The sequence below is a fragment of the Nelumbo nucifera genome, chromosome 5 (assembly GCF_055504915.1).
Source record: "Nelumbo nucifera cultivar China Antique chromosome 5, China Antique-T2T, whole genome shotgun sequence".
Taxonomy (NCBI): domain Eukaryota; kingdom Viridiplantae; phylum Streptophyta; class Magnoliopsida; order Proteales; family Nelumbonaceae; genus Nelumbo; species Nelumbo nucifera.
Window position 1 is genome coordinate 50,753,081 of NC_142653.1, and position 21,055 is coordinate 50,774,135.

General features: G+C 40.3%; 1 protein-coding gene across 1 annotated transcript; it reads left to right on the top strand.

Annotated features, from left to right (window-relative positions):
• The first annotated feature begins 14,553 nt into the window (after positions 1-14,553).
• Positions 14,554-19,356, top strand: LOC104588720 (Translation initiation factor IF2/IF5). Its single transcript, XM_010246765.3, has 2 exons — positions 14,554-14,712; positions 17,283-19,356. The coding sequence occupies exon 2, from the start codon at positions 17,659-17,661 to the stop codon at positions 19,021-19,023; it is 1,365 nt and encodes a 454-aa protein (XP_010245067.2). The 5' UTR covers positions 14,554-14,712; positions 17,283-17,658; the 3' UTR covers positions 19,024-19,356.
• The last annotated feature ends 1,699 nt before the right edge of the window (positions 19,357-21,055 follow it).

Sequence of the window (21,055 nt, forward strand, 5' to 3'; positions counted from 1 at the left end):
TGGATTGGATAAATTTTGAATGTCCAGGAAAGAAGGTTATCTATCCTTCGGTTAATAAAAAAAAAAAAGAAAGATGAGGGTCATACTTTTTTATATCAATTAATGTACTATACCTTTCTCAAAAAAAGGAAGAAGAAAGAAAAATCTGCCCAAATAGTTTCAGAATTGAAATATCCACTAAAAAAGAAGAAAAAACAAGAGTTGCCCATATGGTTTGAGATATATCCAGTCAGGCATTCATTTTATTTTTCATTTTTATCTCCCACATGGGATGCACCAGTTGTGTCAAATAAACTAGTGTCAGAGACTATCTCAAAGGATCATCTACAGTTCTCTCAACAACCTCTCTTAATTCAGCAACATGGAGTGTTGATGTCAGACTATCCACTGGGTGGTGGTGGGGTTCCTCTGTATTTACCTTGTCTTCATTCCTGGTTTGAAAAGCTTTTACATTGAAGCTGTCCCACATGTATTTTTTAAGCAAAACCAGCGGTTCAAAAGTTCCAAGCTTTATTGGTAGAAATTTTTTGTTTCCATGTGGCCACGATTTGTTGAAACTTGTCTGGTTAATCATGGGTTCTGGTTGCATATATCTCTCCCTCCCCAAATCCTGCATTGGCAGGAGGAGCCTTGTGCGCTGAGCTGCCCTTTCCTTTTTATCTGTTACAAGTTGTAGGTTTAGATAAAACGAGAGAAACAAGGTGCCAACTGGCTGGTTGTAGCCCAAGCCTGCACCAGTGCTTGGGAGGTTATGGAGATGGGCTACCCCTGTTTTGTAGCCACATTGAGAAAAAAAAAAAAAAAAAAAACAAAAAGATAAAACGAGAGCAGGGGAGAATCAAAGTGGAAGAGGGCATGTCATAAGACTCCAAAATCAAACCATTTCTCTAAACTAAGGGGGGCAGCCCCAGTGTACAAGCTTCTGCCAATGCGGAATTTGGGGAGGGATAGATGTAGTTTTAACTTTGCATATATAGAGAAGCTGTTTCCAAGATTTGAACCCTAGTAACCCAGGTTGCAATGGAACAACCCAACTTATGCACCAAGGCCTACCCTCAACCATTTCGATAAAATGTAGATTGGATAAACTGTAGTTTTTGGCATCGAGTAGAACTGGTTCAACTGTTTCAAGTGCTCCGAGTAAGTTATTCAAAGAGGTTGAAGCAGACACCCCTTTACATGACTGACTTGGTTTGGGTGTTTAGATATTTCACCAAACATAGCTTATAGGCTCTCCGGCCGACGGCCGTGTGGGACTCATCTTGCGAAGCTAGAATCCATTATTCCATTGCATTTCACGCATCCCAAACGGGCAATCAAGTGTTTAAAGCTGAAAATTTTAGCTTAAATCATAGAGTTTCACAAGGTAAATGTTATAGAGTTTCAAGCAAGACTGGATGTAGTAGGTATACCCTTGTGAGCATTCTGAGCAACCGCTCAATTCTGATAAATGTCTATAGAAATTTACTTTTGAATCATTCCAAGCGTAGGCCGTAGGGTATTTATGAGACAATTGTCACATTTATACTCAATATATTCACCCAACGTGTTACATGATTTGGAATCGGTTCAAGCTCATCCAAAAATAAAAAAATAAAAAAATAAAAAAAGATAAAAGAAAGAAAGAGAGGCATTTTGACATGAAATACAATATTTTAATAATGAAAATAATGAAAAACAGGGAAGGGTATACTAATTCAAAATGCCGAGGATGACAAGAGAGAAGGAATTCATGGGTGATGAAGAATGGGAAGGACAGGACGGAAACGAGATGTGGGATAACCAAAACAAGTATAGGAATAGACAACCTGCAAGATAATGCTGTGGAGGACAACGTGGGTCCATTGTTCAAAACTGGTTGTATGACTGGGAATGGGGGTTGTAAATAGCGGTTTAGTTTTGCTTTAAGATTTGACTCTGCCTTATTTGTCTTGTGACAAGTGATGTAGGCGCTTTAGGGCGTAGGCGGTTTAGTATAACGACACGTGGCTGAGGGTATAGCCAATCAGGGCGTAGGTCGGCGCTCAACACGGGACCAATGGCGAAACCACACACGGCGACCTCGGATGGTCATGTGCCCTGGGCCAGATTGCATCCTGACCATCCGCGCCCGTCCACCTCCAAGCGGTCTCAAGTATAAATAGGGGCTAATCCCCCTCAAGGTAATCATTTGGAATCTGGGCTACAAACCCGCTACTTCAAGCTCTCTAGCTTTAGGGCAACCTCGTATGAGCTACTATACTCAGGACTTGTTTACCCTCTTTGCCACACCCCTACTAACTTGACCATCGGAGTCCCTGCCTCAGGCATCGACCCGAGGCCTCTAACTTTTACCTTCCTCTACAGGTCGAACTCTGTAGGTGCTCAGCCACAACCAACCTCAAACACTCGCAGATCCTCGGCCCTAGCCGATCTCGAACCCCTCCGTTAGACAGCTTGTCTCGAAAGCGAAGTTACAGTGTTGTCCTCATCCCATTCTGATCATCAACAATTGGTGTCGTCTGTGGGAAGGACTACTAAGACTTCCTCCAATCCACAGTTAAGCTTCCAACGAAATGGCTAGAAACACCAGAAGTGCCCAGAACCTGGTCACAAGAGACCAACTTCAAGCAGTCCTCGACCGGCTCGACAACCTCTCGCGAAGACTAGACGAGGTGAGGCGACCGGTAGGAGGCCATCCGTAGGGTGGCTGCCCTGCTAGAAGCCTGGGGTACAACAGCGGACGCTTTTTTCAAGCTCCGATGGTTCAACGCCCTACTGGACCTCCTAGGGCTGGCCCCTCAGAGTTCAACGACAGCGGCCGATGTGTCAGTCAACCGCCGAGGACCTCCCAACCTCCCGACCAAAGGGAAAATGAATTAGCATGATCTCACGACCGCCATCGAGACCAAAGACACCGCTGGCCAATAAGAAAGCCCCTGGGATGAAGGCGGGCAATCGAGCCACCATAGCTCCCCTTCAAGGGCCGAGGACTGACGCCGCACCTCCCCCCGTCACGCCTTAGACCTCCGAGAACTCCTTGAAGACTGATGGGCCAAAAGGAACTAGGACGCACCCACATCTGCGTACTCGGTAAATTGGGCCAACCTGTCACGCCTTCGAGGGGACCAGGATGAGGTCCAGGTACCCGTCAGCTAGAGGATTGCCGACTTGTAGGTGCAGCTCGGTGCTATGAAAGATGAAATTCGACAAGTTAAGGAGAGCCAAGGTGATGCCTCGACAAGCTAGAACCCCTCGTCCACTAGGATGGACGCCTTCACTGATGCCATCACCTCGGAGCCTCTTCCACCTCACTTCAAAGCTCCCACACTAGAAACGTACGACGGCACCACGGATCTAGACGAATACTTGGAAAGCTTTCGAGCACTCATGCTCCTGCACGGGTATTCCGACACCTTGACGTTTCGAGCTTTCCAGGTGACTTTCAAGGGGGCAGCTCGCCGATGGTTTGTCAAGCTCCCACCTTGCTCCATCAACTCGTGGGAGCAATTAACCAATCTTTTTCTCGCCCACTTCATCAGCAGCCAACGATGCCAGAAGAGTGTCGTCTCACTTATGGTCGTCCGACAAAGGCACGACGAGAGTCTGTGGTCCTGCATCGACCGCTTCAAGAAAGAAGAACTTGAAGTCCGCGACCTCAACCCCATGGTCTCCGTGCATGCAACAATCCAAGGCCTCGTCCCTAAGTTGGCCCTTAAGTGCTCTATTGCCAAGACATCGCCCAAAACGAAGGCGATTTTTTTGAAAAAGGCACAGAAATACATCGCCGCCGAGGAAGCCTCAACTGGCAAGCACCGAGGAGGAGAGACCGACCACGACCATGGCGACACTGAGAAGAAGAGGAAGAACGGAGACAGCCATGGCAATGACAACAACAAGAAGAAGCCGTCGGCCCCATCCTACGACCAGTACACACCACTCAACTCGACCCAAGCACATATCCTCATGCAGGTAGGAGAGGAGGAGTATGCGAAGTGGCATGGGAAGAAGAAGAGGAACCCCAAGAAGGGTGACCCAAGAAAAATACTGCACATATCACCGCAGCGTCGGCCACGACACCAAGGATTGTTACGAGCACCAAGACGAGATTGAATCCCTCATCTGCCACGGATATCTAAAAGAGTACATTGAAAGCAGCCTAATCACCTTGCCCCAACAGCAGTGGTGATAATCAATGTCATCATCAAGAGCTCGGCCTCGAGCATACCCGCAGGCCCAACCATGTAAACAATTTTTTAATTAAAGCAAGTTTCTCTCACCTTGCCTCAGACCCTTAGCGTATACGCTCTCGTCTCGATCAAGCGACCGGTTGTAGCATACAACCTACACCAAGGTTACACACTCAAACTGGACCTCGGTCCAAGGCACACGACCTTCGGAGGTCATACGCCTAGTCGTCAAGTCCCCCTCGGTCAGTTGATTGGCCGCGACTCGCAACCTTAGCCTAGGTTATACGCCTAGGTCGGACGTTGACCCAAGGCATACGACCCTCTGGATGTCACACGCCTACTCGCCCCTTTTTTTGACAAGGGACATAAGGGACCTCGGCCGCATCTAACAGGACGGCCCATGATATTGGCCTCAACCTTGGAAGACTCTCCCGGTGAGTGAGTCCTTATCCAGGTTGGAGAGCCGACATTGGCCCTCCGCTTAGCACAAATTGTGGCAGAACAAACATGCTGAAGGGAATTATGCCACCTCGCTAACACCGGAGCACTTCACGGCATCGGCCAGGCACCACGCTAAGCCTTGGTTAGGCGCGGGCCCACGCGCTCTATCCCCATGGAAAGGGTAGCCAAGAGGGCTAATGTGTGCACCTCCCTTTCCTTCTCGCTAAGGGAAGGGGCCTCGTGTCCTCGGCCTAACTCCCTTGGGTGCTTGAGTGGATGGCTTATTGAGTGACGGACTTTTTGCAACCTCTTGAAAGGGGGCACCGCCCCTACACAAAAATTCAACTGGAAAAAAAGGCACAAGATACACAAAAATCACATCCCATGCTGGACAACTCAAAACGGGCTTCAGACCTCGGTGACCTCTTCGGCTGCCATAGGGTGCTCCTCAGCAAACGGACCCCCGAACGGCCACACCTCCTCGACGAGCATGAACACTTCGGCTTTTGATGAAGGCAACCGAGACCTCGAACACGTCTCTTCCTCGGCCACTTGCCAATGACCCTTCAGGCTCACCTCACTTCATCGCTTTGGACGCTAGCCACACCTCGGCAGATGCGTGCCCCTCCTCATCGGTGATCTCACCTCCTTAACTCGGGGCATCGTCACCTTGAATGCCGACAACACCTCAGCAGCCCTCTTTGCCCGCCTCTTGACGAACGCTCCTCCTCGCCGATGACCTCACCTCCTCGGCTCGAGATATCGTCACCTCAAACGATTGTAGCTTTTCATCTGTCACCCTCCTCGCATAGAAGCCACAAGCTGACGGCATGACAAATAACCCGCAATGGAAGCACAATTGTCAACAAAGGAATCCTCCAAGTAACAAAGCAAGTACTCACCTCAGCCACCCCTACGGGCAGCCTGGCCGAGGTGCCCTCCTTGCCGAAGTACCCTCCCTCCAAGGTGCCCTCCTGGCCCTCCTGACCAAGGTGCCCTCCTGGTCGAGGCATCCTCTCAGCCGACCTGGTCAAGGTGCCCTCTTAACACCTATCTGCCAAATGGGCCCTCACCCGAAGCCCTCTCTAGCAACTTGGGCCTCTCGAGTAGCAAGTCCCTGGCGTTCAATGGCACCCTTACACAAGCACAAGCTACTTAATGCTTACCAATGGAAAAGTGAGCCAACATGTCGGGCCGATAGCAGGAGTCCTCCTACCAAGGCGAGCGGAGCCGAGGCTAGCCCGCATCAAAGCTTCCTCCGCCACTGGTGGCTCAGCTCGGCTCCCCACCAAATCGACCTGAACAACTAGTCCTCTACACCAGATGCAAAAGAATACCACCTTCGTCTCATGTACGATCACGACCCGATGTCTGCCTCGGGCACGGTCCCAAACCTTCAACACCGAGACGCGTCACACGCACGGACAACACCTGGCGCTAAAACTCATCTCGTGCGCAGCCACGACATGCCCGCTCGTCATCTGTACCTCACATGGTGGTGACTGGCCAGAAGCCTACGCGTATCCCACGCATGAACTCATCAGTTCATCTGAAGCACACGACTAGGGGGCACACACACCTCACACCCTTGCAAATCACGGTACCAAGCTCTCTGAAACCGAGGCTAATGCTACCATGCTCTTTGGCCTTCTATGACCCCCTCAAGAGGCAAAATCAGCACAGTAGCCAATGCTCTCTGACGCCGAGGACGACATCAATACGTTCATAGGCCAGACTACCTCCAACGAGGCCTCAGCTGGAGTCGATGTCTCCAAGCTCCCAAGACGGGCTATCCTCAACATCTCCAAAATCGAGGCCAGCACCTTCGCGCTCAAAGACCGCTCTCTCCAACTCAGCCACAATTGAGGTCCTCGTCGTAGAAGGCCACTCAACACTTCCTAGCAAGAATGACACTCTCTTCGTTCGAAGCCAAGGTCCTCAGCTAAGACCTCTACCGCGGCCTTGAGAGTGGGGAGCAAATGATGTAAGCGCTTTAGACAGGCCAGTAGCACGCTGACACATGGCTAAGGCGGAGCCAATTAGGGTGTCGAGCAAGGTGGAGGTCGGTGGTCAATGCGGGACCAATGGCATGACTACAGACGGCAACCTCGGATGGTCGTACGCCCTGGGCCGGATCGCATCCTAACCGTCTGCATCCGTCCACCTCCAGGCGGTCTCAAGTATAAATAGGGGTTAACCCCCCTCAAGGTAATAATCTAGAATCTAGGTTGGAAACCCGCTACTCCAAGCTCTCTAGCTTTTGGGCGACCTCGTTTGAGCTACTCTACTCAGGCCTCGTCCACCCTCGTTGCCACACTCCTACTAACTTAACCATTGGAGTCCCCGCCTCGGGCATCGACCTGGGGCCTCTGACTTTTACCTTCCTCTACAGGTCGAACTCCGTAGGTGCTCGACCTCAGCCAACCTCAAACACTCGCAGATCCCTCCGCCAGCCAACTCATCTCAGAAAAGAAGTTACAGTGTTGTCAGCCCATTCTGAGCATCAACAACAAATAAAGTAGAAGGTGAAAAAAATATCATCCTTAGGTGAAAGGAAGGTGGTGCAAATTTTCATCAATTTTAGATGCTAGATTTGCACTACCAATGAATGCAAATGAGACAAAAAGTGCAAATACTGTATCAGGTAAGAGTGCAAATTATTCTTGTAAACAAATGGATGTAAAATTAAATTGGATGCAAATTTTGTATCTGGGTTCAGAGTTGCACTTCAAATAAGGCAAAATCTATGGTGCATCCCACTTCACCTTGGCAGAAAAAAAGTGATTGGTTGAATATAATATGGTAAGTGCACTTTGTTAAACATGAAATACACTTTGTAAAACATGAACCAATGGAAATTAAGTAGACTTTAATATGATTGATTGAAATATGGATTTAACGTACACCCAATATTAATGGTCATTTGTTTCCAAAAACTTCATTAATATCCTTAGATTTCAACCATTTTTAAGTTTGAAATCATATAAAAGTTCTATTTTCAGCACATAGTTTAGCTGTCATCAAAGGTAGGGGTGTAAACGGATCGAATTCAATTCAAATTAGGCAATATCTGAATTTGAATCCGATTAGAAAATTCAATATTCGAATTCGATTAAATATTTGAATATTCAATTCGATCCGAATTTGATAAATTAATTATTTTAGGTAATTAATAAATATATACAATAAATATTTTATCTATATAAAGTATATAAATATATAAATTATTTATATAATTTAATTATTATATATAAAACATTTAGATATTTTATATATTATATATAAAAATTAAATAATTGGTCGAATTCGAATATTTATTAAATCGAGTTAAATCATATCCGAATTCAACTAATTAGATATTCAAATTATGTGAACCCAATTCAATTATATTGAATCTCAAATTCAAAATCGAATTTTAGAATAGTGTTGACACCCCAAATCAAAGGGCTAGCTCTTAAGGAAGATTTGCAACTCATGGATAAAGTTGAATTGGATGGGTAATATGAGGGTCGGGGTGAAATTGGTTCTTGAAAGGCAAGTGGATACTTCGGCCGGTCATTATAAAACTACAAAGTGATGGAGCTTGCATTGGAATTGTTTCTGGAGGGTACTTTGGGTATTTCAAGAATCTGTTTATATAAGAAAAGGGCTTATTAGTTCATACACTTTTAAAATTCTCAGTCTGAAAAAGACAGCACGGCACAAGAAGAAAAAGATGTCTCATCTCCCTATAATTTACATGCAAAAAGCCTAAAACAACTTTTACTATAACCAGCCTTTTCTATTCATCTTACCTTCTAGCCAAAAAAAATTGATTGGTTATCATTTTTATGATACCTATTCACTGGTTATCATTATCAGAATCCTGTTTTGTCATTCCGTTTTATTTGTTAAGAGTGCAATTTGGATGGGCTCTAGTTGGGATTTTGTCAAAATTTGAATGGGAACAATCTGAAAGGTCAGGCATTAAGTATCGTAAAATGCTAACCCGAGCCGTCATGCCTGAACCATCATGTATGAGAGAAATAGAAAGTTAAGGGAAAGTTCTTAAGGCTGTGTTTGTTTGTGGTTATGATTTTCACTCTTACCTCATGCAAAATTTGTACTTCTTTGTCTCATTTGCATCTATTAGCAAATTTTAATTGCAAAATCTGCACCAGTCCCTCCTACTTTAATTTTCTCTCGTCATCGGACTACATCTAGGGGTGTTAATGGACCGGTTTTGGGTTGGACTCCGTCCAAATCAAAATTCATTTGGACGGATTGGACGGACCAATAAGACATTAAATTTGGACGGACTGGACGAACCAATATGACATATTGGATTGGACCTGGTCTGTCCATAATGAATTTATATTGGATTGAGCCAATATCTGGTCCATTGATAGTAGATAAGAACATAGGTGTCAATGGACCAGGTTTGAGTTGAAACCAATCTAAATTAACAAGAATTTGAATAGATTGAACAGTCTTTGGACCGGTCCAAAATATTCATTGGACTGGATTGGACCAGGTCCATTTGTAATGGACTCACATTGGACTGGACCGGATTGGACCAAATCCCAGTCCAATTGACACCCCTAACTACATCAAACTGCTTCCTACCTTGCTTTCTACAAATAATAACCTTCCTCTAGCCCTATTTCTCTTTCCCATAAATTGCAAACCACATCATTTTACTTTCCATTTACCTCTTACAAATAAATAAGACAAAGTCAAATTTGAAATAAAAATAAACGAGGATTTACACAAATTGGGATATGCTCCTCACAAAGCGCACCTCACTGGTGACTCTAGATCTCCTACCTACAAGAACTCTACCCACAATACACATAACATGTAAGAGCATGAGATGTTCCCCATGTGTGGTTGCGATCTCATGTGGGTAGGAGATCCAGACTCTTCATAGGCACATCCCCCCATGCATTGGGAAAATCTCCAATGAATAATAACACAAAAGGATGGGAAATGTTCCCAATACATGATGGGATGTGCCTGTGGGTCAGTGTGAGGAGCAGGTCTGGACTAGATTTACACTCAATCCATTTGCACTCATTTGCACCTATACTAGTGTAAATGAAATTCTTTTTGTTTTTTGGTAAACTAGTGTAAAACTGTAAATGAGGTTGTGTTTGGTTGCAATGCAAATTTATTTGCACTAGTACAAGTGCATGGGAGTGCAAATGTAAAAAATGCAAATTCTTGTTTAATTTTGTTTTGGATTTTATTTTACTCTGCTTCATGTCTTAAATTACTTCATTTGTACCTCAATCAAACAAAATAAGCTCAAATTTGAAACAAAAATATGTCAGAATTTACACTCAAATCATTTGCATTGCAACCAAACACAGTGAAGTTCACATTGCGACTAAATGGAGCCCAATGAATTTTGTGTTTCTCTCTTTCCCTCAACAAACTCCTAATTTTCTCATCAATCTCAACATTTTTTCTTCTGAATATTCTTTAACATGTTTCTCCTACTTTCTCTCTCCCACCTATTTTGTCCTATTGTCTAAATATATTTTTTTACTAGTGGGGGGTTGTGCGATGCACGGGATGGGCACCCCTCCCTGTCCCTCGCTCCCATAAGTCAAAACATTATTCCATCCTCACCCCAACCCTAGTGGCAGGTGGGTTAGAGACAAGGCACTCATTACCTATCTTGTCGAGATGGGGAATCCCCAAATTTTTTCCACCCTGAGAGAACCACCTAAAGATTTTAATTTATGAATATTTTACAAATAGGATTATGGGAAGTTGGGGGTATTTTAGGAATTGGATTATGACAATTTTGGGGTATTTTATAAATGAAATTATGAGATCCTAGGATTATAAGAATATGAGTAAAAATTAAAGAAATTTTAAAAATCAATATTAAATCTATGGATATGTTACTAATTAACCACTAGGTTCAGGGAATTATATGCAAACCCCATCTCTAATTTGGGGCAAAAATATTTTCCCTGTCCCCACCCTGTCTTTGCCACATCTGTTTAAGATTTGAGAAAACTTTCCCCCTACAGGGCAGAGCAAGGTAAGGCCCCAATTTTATAAGGAAAATTGTCATCCCTACAATTATAATAATTTTTTATAACTAATTAACTAACAGTAAATTAAATAACAATAAATTACAATATTTTATGATACTTTCCAAAAAAACATTATTGAAATTAATTGCCATTGATTAGTAGTAATATATAGTAAATTAATTATTTTCTATATCAATATATTAGTGTAAATTATTTACTTTTTAAACCTAAATTATTTAATATGAATTACATTAACTAATGTAATTATGGTAAATTACATTATTTTTAATTAAAAGTAAACCATTTGTTGTTAATTAATGTAAAACCAGGTATGAGTGAAGTCAACCAAGTGGTCTAGATCGGTGTGGATAGACTTAATAATTTTCCTAATTTATTTAATAATTATTTATTGAAATCATAATAGTGGATTGTTATTTAAATATTTATGAAACAATTTCTAATAGATTAATTTCCTAAGTTTTTAATAATTATTTAGTTGAATAATAATAAAATGGATTATTACTTAAACAGTTTTGAAGAAGATTTTTTAAAGGCTAATTTCTTAATTTTTAATTACTTATTTAAAAATGATTGTGAATTATTAGTTAAAGAGTTTCCCTAAATTATTTGATAATTGTTAACTATAATTATTGATTTTATAGAAATTAATAAATTACACTAATTAGTAATATCGTTTATCAATAAATTATTATTGTAAAAAGTTAATGAAAATTTATTAAATTACAATGATTAATGTAAAGTACGCTAAACGTTGAAATTTTGAAAATTTATTAATAACAAAAAAATATTAAATAATGGTTTGTTTATTAAATTTTGATATATTATTAAATTATTTAGTATTTGTTAAATAATGGATTATTTCTAAAATAATTATTTCATAATTTTTTGTAGAATATTTTTCCAGAAATTTTTAATAGTTTTCATAACTAATGGACCTTTTAACAATAGATTATTATTTAAGAATAGATTATTTAACAATAATGGAAGATGTCATGGATATATAGGAAACATCAAATTCCTTATAGTTATAAATATTGTTTGATTTGGAAAACCAAATCTTAATAAATCAAGGCCTATTTTTATGGGAAAGTGGAGAGAATAGAGGGGAATTAGAGGTAGAAGTGAAGGAGGGGATAAAACATATATTGAGCTAATTAAGGAGAGAAATTGGGTTGTTATAGAAAGTGAGAGATGTGAGTTGTGGGGGGAGAGAGAGAACTCAATGGGAAGGGAATGAAGAGAGATGGTGCTGAGATGGCAATTTGGGAGTGGTGAGAAGGTGGAGATGAGAGAGAGAGAGAGTTAAGGAGAATGCAGGGTTGGGGTAATAGAGAAAGGAGAGGCAAGGTGACGTGGGTCGTCTTGCTATATATATAGATAGATATTACATTTATCTTTATTTTTTGTTATCTAGGAGTGCAATTTGGGTGGCCCAATCTGAGCTGGGATCGACCCAATCCACATTTTTGGACAAGCTGAGCTTGGATTTTTTATCTCTGGGCTGGGCCTGGGCTCAAAATCCCAGGCTTTTTATTTTTTGGGCAGGGAATGGGTCCAACCCCTTGGCAGCCCTACTCAATCTGAGAGCAATTCAATTATGCACATACATATTTCTATGTTCTATGCTAACTATAAAAGAGCGAACGACCCTCCTTTCTGGAAATTTTATTGGACGTTTTCTATCCCCTTTGTCTAAACATACAATGGGTATAAAGAGGACATATATGTCATTTACTCTCATTTTAGAAATTGCCCACTTATAACTGTTCAAAAACTGTCCATGAATTATAGATAGCTCTGTCTTAAAGATACTATCACGTGAAAATGCACGTAGGTGTTTACTAGTGTGTGTGTATATATATATATATAATTCCAATTTAAAGATTTAAGTAAATAATCCTAAATTGGCTTACGTAACTTTTTAGTACATTAGACCCAACAAGCCCATTTAAGCGCAATTGACCAACTTGAGCCGAGACCGAACCCGAGCCCAACCCAAATATGTCAATTTTCAATTTGGGCTGGGCCTGGGTTGATTTTAAACCCGGTCCGCCCGATTTGCACCCCTATTATTATCCTGTGCACCCATGCAAATACTCTTGGTTTTTTTGTCGTATTTTATTTTTGTAATTTCTAACATATTCCACCTAATTACTGGGCTTTAATAGGAACTTAGGAAGTGCACAAGTGGCGAACAAACCCATACAAAGCCCACAGTCAGGCATAAATGTGGGTTGGCCCACCAACACTGTAAACAGAAAACTACTGACCATACACAACCAGGTCTGTCTGGTATCCAAAGGAGTGGGCCCCACCTGGCTTCGTCTAGAGTGGGTCCCATCATATATTAATCTCTTAACATTACAGAATCTTCTATACCAACATTGAACCTCATTAGTTAGTTCACAAAACCTTATTAGTTAGCTCCATTCCTGTCCGTCCAAAAGGTATAAAATAGATCAGACGGTACATTGCCATTTGTCAAGTGGGCCCGGCTCTCTTTACCGAAAAGGGATATTTCTGTCAATTTACGGTAACGAAGAAACCGCAAAATTACGATGAACATGATTGTTCAAACTTCAAACGGACGTGTTCCTCTCATTCCCTTATGTCACGGTGGACCTACATTACTTCTCAGAAAAAGATGGCGTTATCAAAGTGATCCCACCAATAATGTGGCTTTTCAACCAATATCAAGAAAATTTAGGGGTAGTTTGTAAATAAAATATAAAAAATCATCTTTATTTTCAAAATAAAATCTGATAAATTGACAAAAATCTCCCCATCTCGCTTTTTTTTAATCAAGAAAAAGTCAGACAACCGCTTCAGCCATTAGGAAGAATTAGCAGCTGGTCGTGAAGCCACCAAGCGCTTTTTACGTAAATCAATGAAGGTCGTTTCCGTAATTTTGAATGAGTAAAAAATTTACCGTTAAGTCTATTTTTATTTCCTTTAATGCCCTTTGAGGTCATAACCGGGCTTGGGTCGGGTTTAGACCCAACCCACTAACAATGTAACATTGAAGTATATATGTATGTATATATGAACTTGGTTGCATTGTTTTCAACCACCATTAGAACCGGCGGTCCAAGTATTTGAACAATCACCGGTCATGTTTCTAGGTCTGGTTTTAGTAAAACCAGCTTTTGACCAAAGAACTTTCAATCATGCGGTTCAACCATAACTTATTGATAATTTAGGCTATATTTGGTTTGAAGGAAAAAGTAAGGAAAGGTAAGGAAATTTTTACAAACATTGTATATATTTTTCTGTCTTTCCATTCCTTTCTCTATCTTTTTCTTCAAGCCAAACATAGTCATATTAAGTCAGTTATTGAATCACAAATTACATAATAAATTTTTAGAAGCTATAACTTTATATTCAATTATTCAATTAAGGTAATTTTTAGAAGCTATAACTTTAAATCCTTTTTTACTCTCAAATCCCAATTTTTAACATTTTATGAATAAAAAATATAGACTTAACGGTAATAAATCATTTTTTACTCTCAAATCCCAAATTTTAACATTTTATGAATAAAAAATATAAATATAAATTAAATATACAAGAATATTATATATACATACATTATATATAAGATATAATAATGTGATCTAACCAATAACCACAAACAAAAATGATTCAGCCTCCAAATCGGTTTAAAACTTGACCGAGTTATATGTGGGGTCGGTCGCTAGTTCTCTTATTTTCTCCTCATTTAAATGGTGCGGATGTGGGTTAGATCGTATTCGGGTCGATCCGATTATGGTCATTATATGAAAAATTCACCGCCTAAAGAACAAGAGATATGGTAGAGGTAATTTTGAAAAAGTGGCGGGGCATATTTCAAAGCAAAGAGAGAAGTTAGTAATAAACTGGGACGCGTCTGCCCTAATCCTTTACACATAAGGTTTGCTTCCTTTTGATGCTGTCTCTCTCTCTCTAACGCTCTTTCTCTCTCTAAGATTCCTTGCTACTATAAATACGTCTCACCTGGTTTTCTCTTCTATCAAGCAAAGGAGAGGCTAGGGTTTCTCAGCAACCTCATCCAGGTATCGCTTCTCGCTTCTCGCTTCTCGCTTCTCGCTTCTCGCTTCTCGCTTCTCGCTTCTCGCTGTGCCGTTCCAATCGTTTCAATCTTTTCTCGATTTCGATCTCCGTAATTTATTCTTTGATTGTTCTCTTCCTGATTGGTTTCTGCTATGTTATGGCGAGAATCCGAGATTTCTTTTAGTCTATGTTATTTCTTCGGACCGGTATTGATACGCTGTGTTTCGATCTGCTGTCATTGTTTTATTGTTTTTTATTCAATCGATTTGGTCTTTTTCTTAGAATATTCGATTATTTCAGCGAATGTTTTGTAGATCCGGTGGTGTTTATCAGGAAGCTCTAAATTGTTTAATGTAAGGATTAGGATTAGCGGTATCGCTTGCTTTTGATGCTTTGATGTTTTAGTATTGGCGGTGTGGAGACCAGATTGTTTTCTGTCTGCGTGTGCAATTTATATTTGTATGATTGTGAGCAATCTTATTTGCTTTCTTGTCAAATCGCCAAATCGTAAATGTTGATTATTTGTAGAGATGATGGTTAGATCTTATTGAAGACTGCATTATGTGTAGGACTTTAGGTGAAAATCTTAAGTCGATTACTAGAGAAGGAAGAAAACATCTAGATTTTCTTATGATTTTAATAGGCTTACTATGATTTTAAGGTCTTATTTTGTATCTTTGCATTTTTATATTCTCTCTTTTATGCTAATGCTCTTAAAGATTTAACATATTGATCTTAGCAATTTGTCTTTGCATGCTTTTATATATATTGTCTATTTTACGCTTATGATTTTAATAGTTGGATGCAAAGAGCAGTTAATTTAGCCTTTAGTTTCAAATTGCAATTTAACATCCTTTTACTGTTGTAGCCAAAACAACTCTTTTCGTTTGTGTGGGAGTTCAAAATTTAGTTGTCTCTTGTTACCTGTAGAGCATTTTATGACCATAAGTTATAACCACCGATTTGAAGTAATAAAAAAAAAATATGTAGCCAAATTGTTGGAGTTCTATCCTATGAGTTTGAATGTCAGATGTGGGACCTGAAATACATTCCGAAAAAATGTTCATGGTTATGAATTACTAACGTCCTTGATTCACTTCCTATAGGATTGAGTTCTGTTTGATTATGCTTCCTTTTCAATCATTCTTTTTAATTTTCTAGGAACCTTGCTGTTCTTTTTCTATGTGTCTTTGTGCATGTTGGTTGATTTAGTCTTTATTTGTGATTGAACATCCTTCTCTCTGTAGAAATCATTAGCACCTCCTCGGTTATGCAGTTGAGCAGGATATGGTTGCTTACAGCATCTGGTTTTCCAATGTGAATCCAAATTCAATCCCATTAAGAGTGTTCTGAATTTGTTCTGTTTATAATTGGATAAAATATGGATCCACCCTTTTCTAATCTAATAAAAGCTGGTTTGATTTGATTTATATATGTTCATACTTAAAATTTATGTTGTATGACTATCTATTAGTAAAGGTAATTTCATAGTCTGTATGTTGTAATATACTAAATTTTAATTGTTTCAAGTTTCATGCAAGTAATTTTCTATTCATTTTTTTTTATATTATACAATACCAAGCTGACATTAGTGAATATCAAACTATAATCTGAATTCAATTTGAATATAAATGAATTAATTTTGGATCTACCTATATCTGATTTGATCTGATCCGTTTGCAGCTTTAGCAAAATAAAATAAAGTCTTGACTTCTTTTAGGAACAAAATAAAATAAAAATAAAGTCAAATTTGGTGGTTGTTAACGTGTGTAAGAATAATATCATTAGGAATAAGTAAGCTGTTGCATGCTGAAAGGCCTAGAAGGGCTAGGGATGGACAAAAGGACATGGGCTTGAATTAGTAACAAATGATTTAAGCACTCATACTTTAACAATTATATTATAATTAAACAGAATGGAATGTCAAAACATGATTTGTGTAGCCAGCCTGATATAGTTGTGATAGAGCTTGGATGATTATGATGATGATGATTTTCTTATGGTAGTGTATTCTTTTTGGTTATATAACCATTTTCTTTTAGGTGATGTAAGATTTAGTGATTGTACTTGTTTTCTAAGCTATTAAATTTGAACTTGGCCATCCATGAGTCTTTTCTATTAAAGGTAGATGTGCACTAAAGCATAAGAGGCTCATAGAACCTAAATTCAAGGTTCAGGGTCTGAACAAAAAAAATTATTGTACAAGGTTATGCTTTATGGTATTGGGTATTTAGCAACAGGACACAACAACAAGCCAAGTGAGTAGAGCACATGTCTTGTGGTGATGACGCACCTCTTGCGGTTATCATACAACAAAATAGACACGTTATGCAATTTCTCAAATAACATTAAATGGTAGATAGGCTTAAAAGGATGATAATAATAAATGGTAGATACTTGTGAATTTGGTTACTGACTGATGACTATATGAATTGGTTATTGATTATCTTTTTATTATTCTTTTTGCTTTTAATTTCAATTTAATTGTCTGTTCTCTTGTCTGATGTTCCAGGTTCTTTTGTTCTGATCTGTATTTCGTTTCTAATTTCTTTGTTTTCTTATGTATTTGAAGTTGGCAGTTTTAGCTGCTATATTTGTAGATCGTCAAAGTGGAGGGTGTCAAGTTTGCAACTTCTTTTATGTCTGAATCGGCCTCTCTTTATTTGGGATCTATTGGTTTGCTTGGAGAGTATTGTCCTACATCCAGAAAAAAGCTCAGACGCACTTCTGAGACAGTTGGCTGCATGCATCTCGGACCATTACAGGATTCAGAGCATAGTCGTGGTTGCAGCTGGATGCAGCCTTTTCCAATTGCAAGGAAACAGACTTTGAGTTTTCAAGGGAACATTCTAGCCAACAATATTGTTGCTTCCTCTGCCATCTTTAACTTTAGTATCTTCTCCTCCTGATTTTTATATTCTAGAAGTCCTGTGCTGAGATAGATCAAGATGGCTTTGCAAAATATAGGTGCTTCCAACAGCGATGATGCCTTTTATAGGTACAAGATGCCCAAAATGATTACCAAGATTGAAGGTCGGGGAAATGGCATCAAGACTAATGTAGTCAACATGGTAGAAATTGCGAAAGCTCTAGCTAGGCCTGCTTCTTATACCACAAAGTATTTTGGTTGCGAGTTAGGAGCTCAGTCCAAATTTGATGAGAAGACTGGAGTATCCCTTGTGAATGGTGCTCATGATACCGCAAAACTTGCAGGGCTTCTTGAGAACTTCATCAAGAAATATGTGCAATGCTATGGATGTGGGAACCCCGAGACTGAAATAATCATCACCAAGACACAGATGATTACTCTTAAATGTGCTGCCTGTGGGTTTGTTTCAGATGTAGACATGAGGGACAAACTCACGACTTTCATCCTCAAGAATCCCCCTGAACAAAAGAAGGGGTCCAAGGACAAGAAAGCAATGCGCAGGGCTGAGAAGGAGCGTCTCAAGGAGGGGGAGGCTGCAGATGAGGAGCAGAAGAAGCTTAAGAAGGAGGTGAAAAAGAAGTCATCTGTCAACACCAAGGACGGGGCCTCAAAAGCCACCTCAACCAAGAAAAAGGCTAATACCTCTGATGAAGATCGTGCATCCCCCACCAGAAGCCAGGCTGATGAAAATGAAGCAGCGGATGACGATGATGATGATGTCCAGTGGCAGACAGACACTTCCCTGGAGGCAGCACGGCAGCGTATCCAGGAACAGTTGAGTGCGGTTACTGCTGGTATGGTCATGCTTTCCACCGAAGAGAATGACACAAAGTCAACAAAGAAAGCTATCAAGAATGGTACCCCAGAACCCGAGCAGCAGAAATCTGAGGCCAAGGCCCTAGAGGATGGGAAATCTTCACCTGCTCGCTCTCATGAAAAGCTTGTCGAGGAGATAAAAGGCAATCTGAAGAAAGGAACCACTGTAAGCCAGCTGCAGTCTTTCCTGAAGTCACTGTCTGGTTCCCCACAGCAGGTTATCACGGCTCTCTTTGAGGCACTCTTCGAAGGTGTTGAGAAAGGATTCGCTAAGGAGGTCTCCAAGAAGAAGAATTACCTTGCTGCTGCGACACAGGATGAGGGATCGCAAATGATGCTTCTGCGGGCAATTGAGGCGTTCTGCCAAAAGGCTAGTGCTGATGCAGTGAAGGAAGTTGCGTTGGCTCTGAAGGCACTCTATGATTCTGATGTGTTGGAGGAAGAGTCGATAGTCCAGTGGTACGAGGAAGGCCTCGGAGGAAGCAACAAGAATTCCCAGGTTTGGAAGAATGTGAAACCCTTCATTGAGTGGATTCAGAGCGCTGAGTCGGAAACTGAGGAAGAGTGATTTGAACATTGTACCGTGTGCAGTGTCCTATTTTAATAGTTAAGGAACAGTAAGTAGTATGAAGTCTTGGGTTATGGTTATGGGTTCTGGTGTTTTGGCCTAGGGAGTCGTAGACTGTAGTTACGAATCCTGCCTCTGCCCTCTTTTGAATAAAAGGAGTAGTGGTGGTGCGTCTGGTCTGGTGGTACTTCCTGTCGTAGTTTATGTTGCTGTGTGTCTTCATGTCTGCTGTTTTTGTCGAGTGGTAAAATGGAACTATGATGTGGTTGTCCTGTGATCTTGTGACATTTTAAATTTTTTTTTCAGCTTTTTATAGTTTACACTTTACTGTGATCACTTTTCTTTTAATTACACACATTTGTTTATCTAACATTTCTTTATATAAGGCAGAACTCAGGTTAATTAGTAATAATTATAATTAAGAGAAATCATACCTTCAACTCCAACCCTTCGGGACAAAAACTACTATTCTTACATATCTACTTGTCCTCCATATAACCCCTAGCTTTCATAACCCCTCTCTTCTAACGTTACACGTACTAAAATACCAAAATCCCAAAATTTCCAACTAGTTATAGTTGCCCAATGTCCAAACAATCAAAGAAGAAATAATTGAAAAAAATAAGTAAAGAAATGGTAGTCGGAAATCTCGTGTGGAAAGTGCCGCTCATTGCATTCGCATCGAATGATGCTGCGTTCGCACAAGATCCACAGTATCCATCGAAGAGAACATCTACCAAGACACTAACTGCATAGCATACAAACAACACAGTACAGAGCTCTCTCCTCTCTGTATCAAATCAGAGTGATACACAGTTTGAAGCTTCCATGAAGAAGTAGAAGAAAGGAGATTCTCAAATCTGAACTAACGCCTTTTCCCCAAGCTCCATTTCGTTTGTGCCTCTCTTGTCCAGAAAGAGATGCATTTTATAGAGAGACGCAAATTCTACAATGCTACCCTAGAGATAGGACAAGTTACAAGCAGCATCAGACAGATCTCGCACACTGGTGAAAGATAAAGTTTGGAGGTTTTGAAAAAAAGAGGGCAAGGTGAGAAGAAAACTCGTCATCACCAAATGCATCTCTCTGTTTTTATACTTAGTTTTATTTAGAAAAAAAATATTTTTATTTGGTCGAAGGTTTTACATTTTCAGCTGGTTGTAGGTTTAATACAACTCAGCACCTCTTGGCGTGTCAAAATATTGATGGACTCAAAGAGAAAATCCCTTCGAGCCCAAACACGCAAGATCCGAAGTGCCCTTTATTTTTCCTGCCACTCTTCTCCGATGCCTCAAAAGCCTACAAGTCCTTTAAACTTTCAAAGGCCGAGGATATGTCTCAGTCAGGCTGTTATCCGGTAGCCTTAGGTAATCCCTCCTCAAGTAATTCCTTATTTCAACAATATAGTTTCAATCTCTCTTCACTTGGTTCTTTCTTCTTCCTCCCTCTCCACTAGTTTTCGTTCTTTTCCTCTGTTCGTTCTCTTTTGTTTATTTTCTTTTGAAGGATTATCTTGTGTCACCATGGTCACGGCCATCTGATTCTAATTCCATATTGGCGGGTGCCCCTGATTGTGAACCGCTCCCATGGGATTCCCAAAAATAAGAAAGTGAGCCATTTTCCTCTGTTGACATTTTCTCTTCTTATCAACACCAGTGTTTGATGGAGAGTTCATGGACACGGACACAACATAGGAGTCAAAATCCAACGCGTATCTCTAAGAGTCTGATTCGGCAAGTACATGAAACTCATGGACACGGACTTAATTTAGGAGTCAAAATCCAACGCGTGTCAAAGGGTCTGATTTGGCAAGATAAGAAAACATGAAATTTATGGACATGGACACAACACAGGAGTCAAAATCCAACCCGTGTCCAAGAGTCTGATTTGGTAAGATAAGAAAACATTGATTTTTAGACACATTAAAATAATTCATATTTTGGAATTGTAGCATTATATATTTACAAAAGTGTTGTCTTCGTTACCACGACATTTGATTTGATAAAAAAAAAATTGTTTCATCTTGGAGATT

Excerpts from the sequence above, each read along its gene's own strand:
- LOC104588720 (XM_010246765.3), top strand. The coding sequence starts at position 17,659 with ATGGCTTTGCAAAATATAGGTGCTTCCAACAGCGATGATGCCTTTTAT.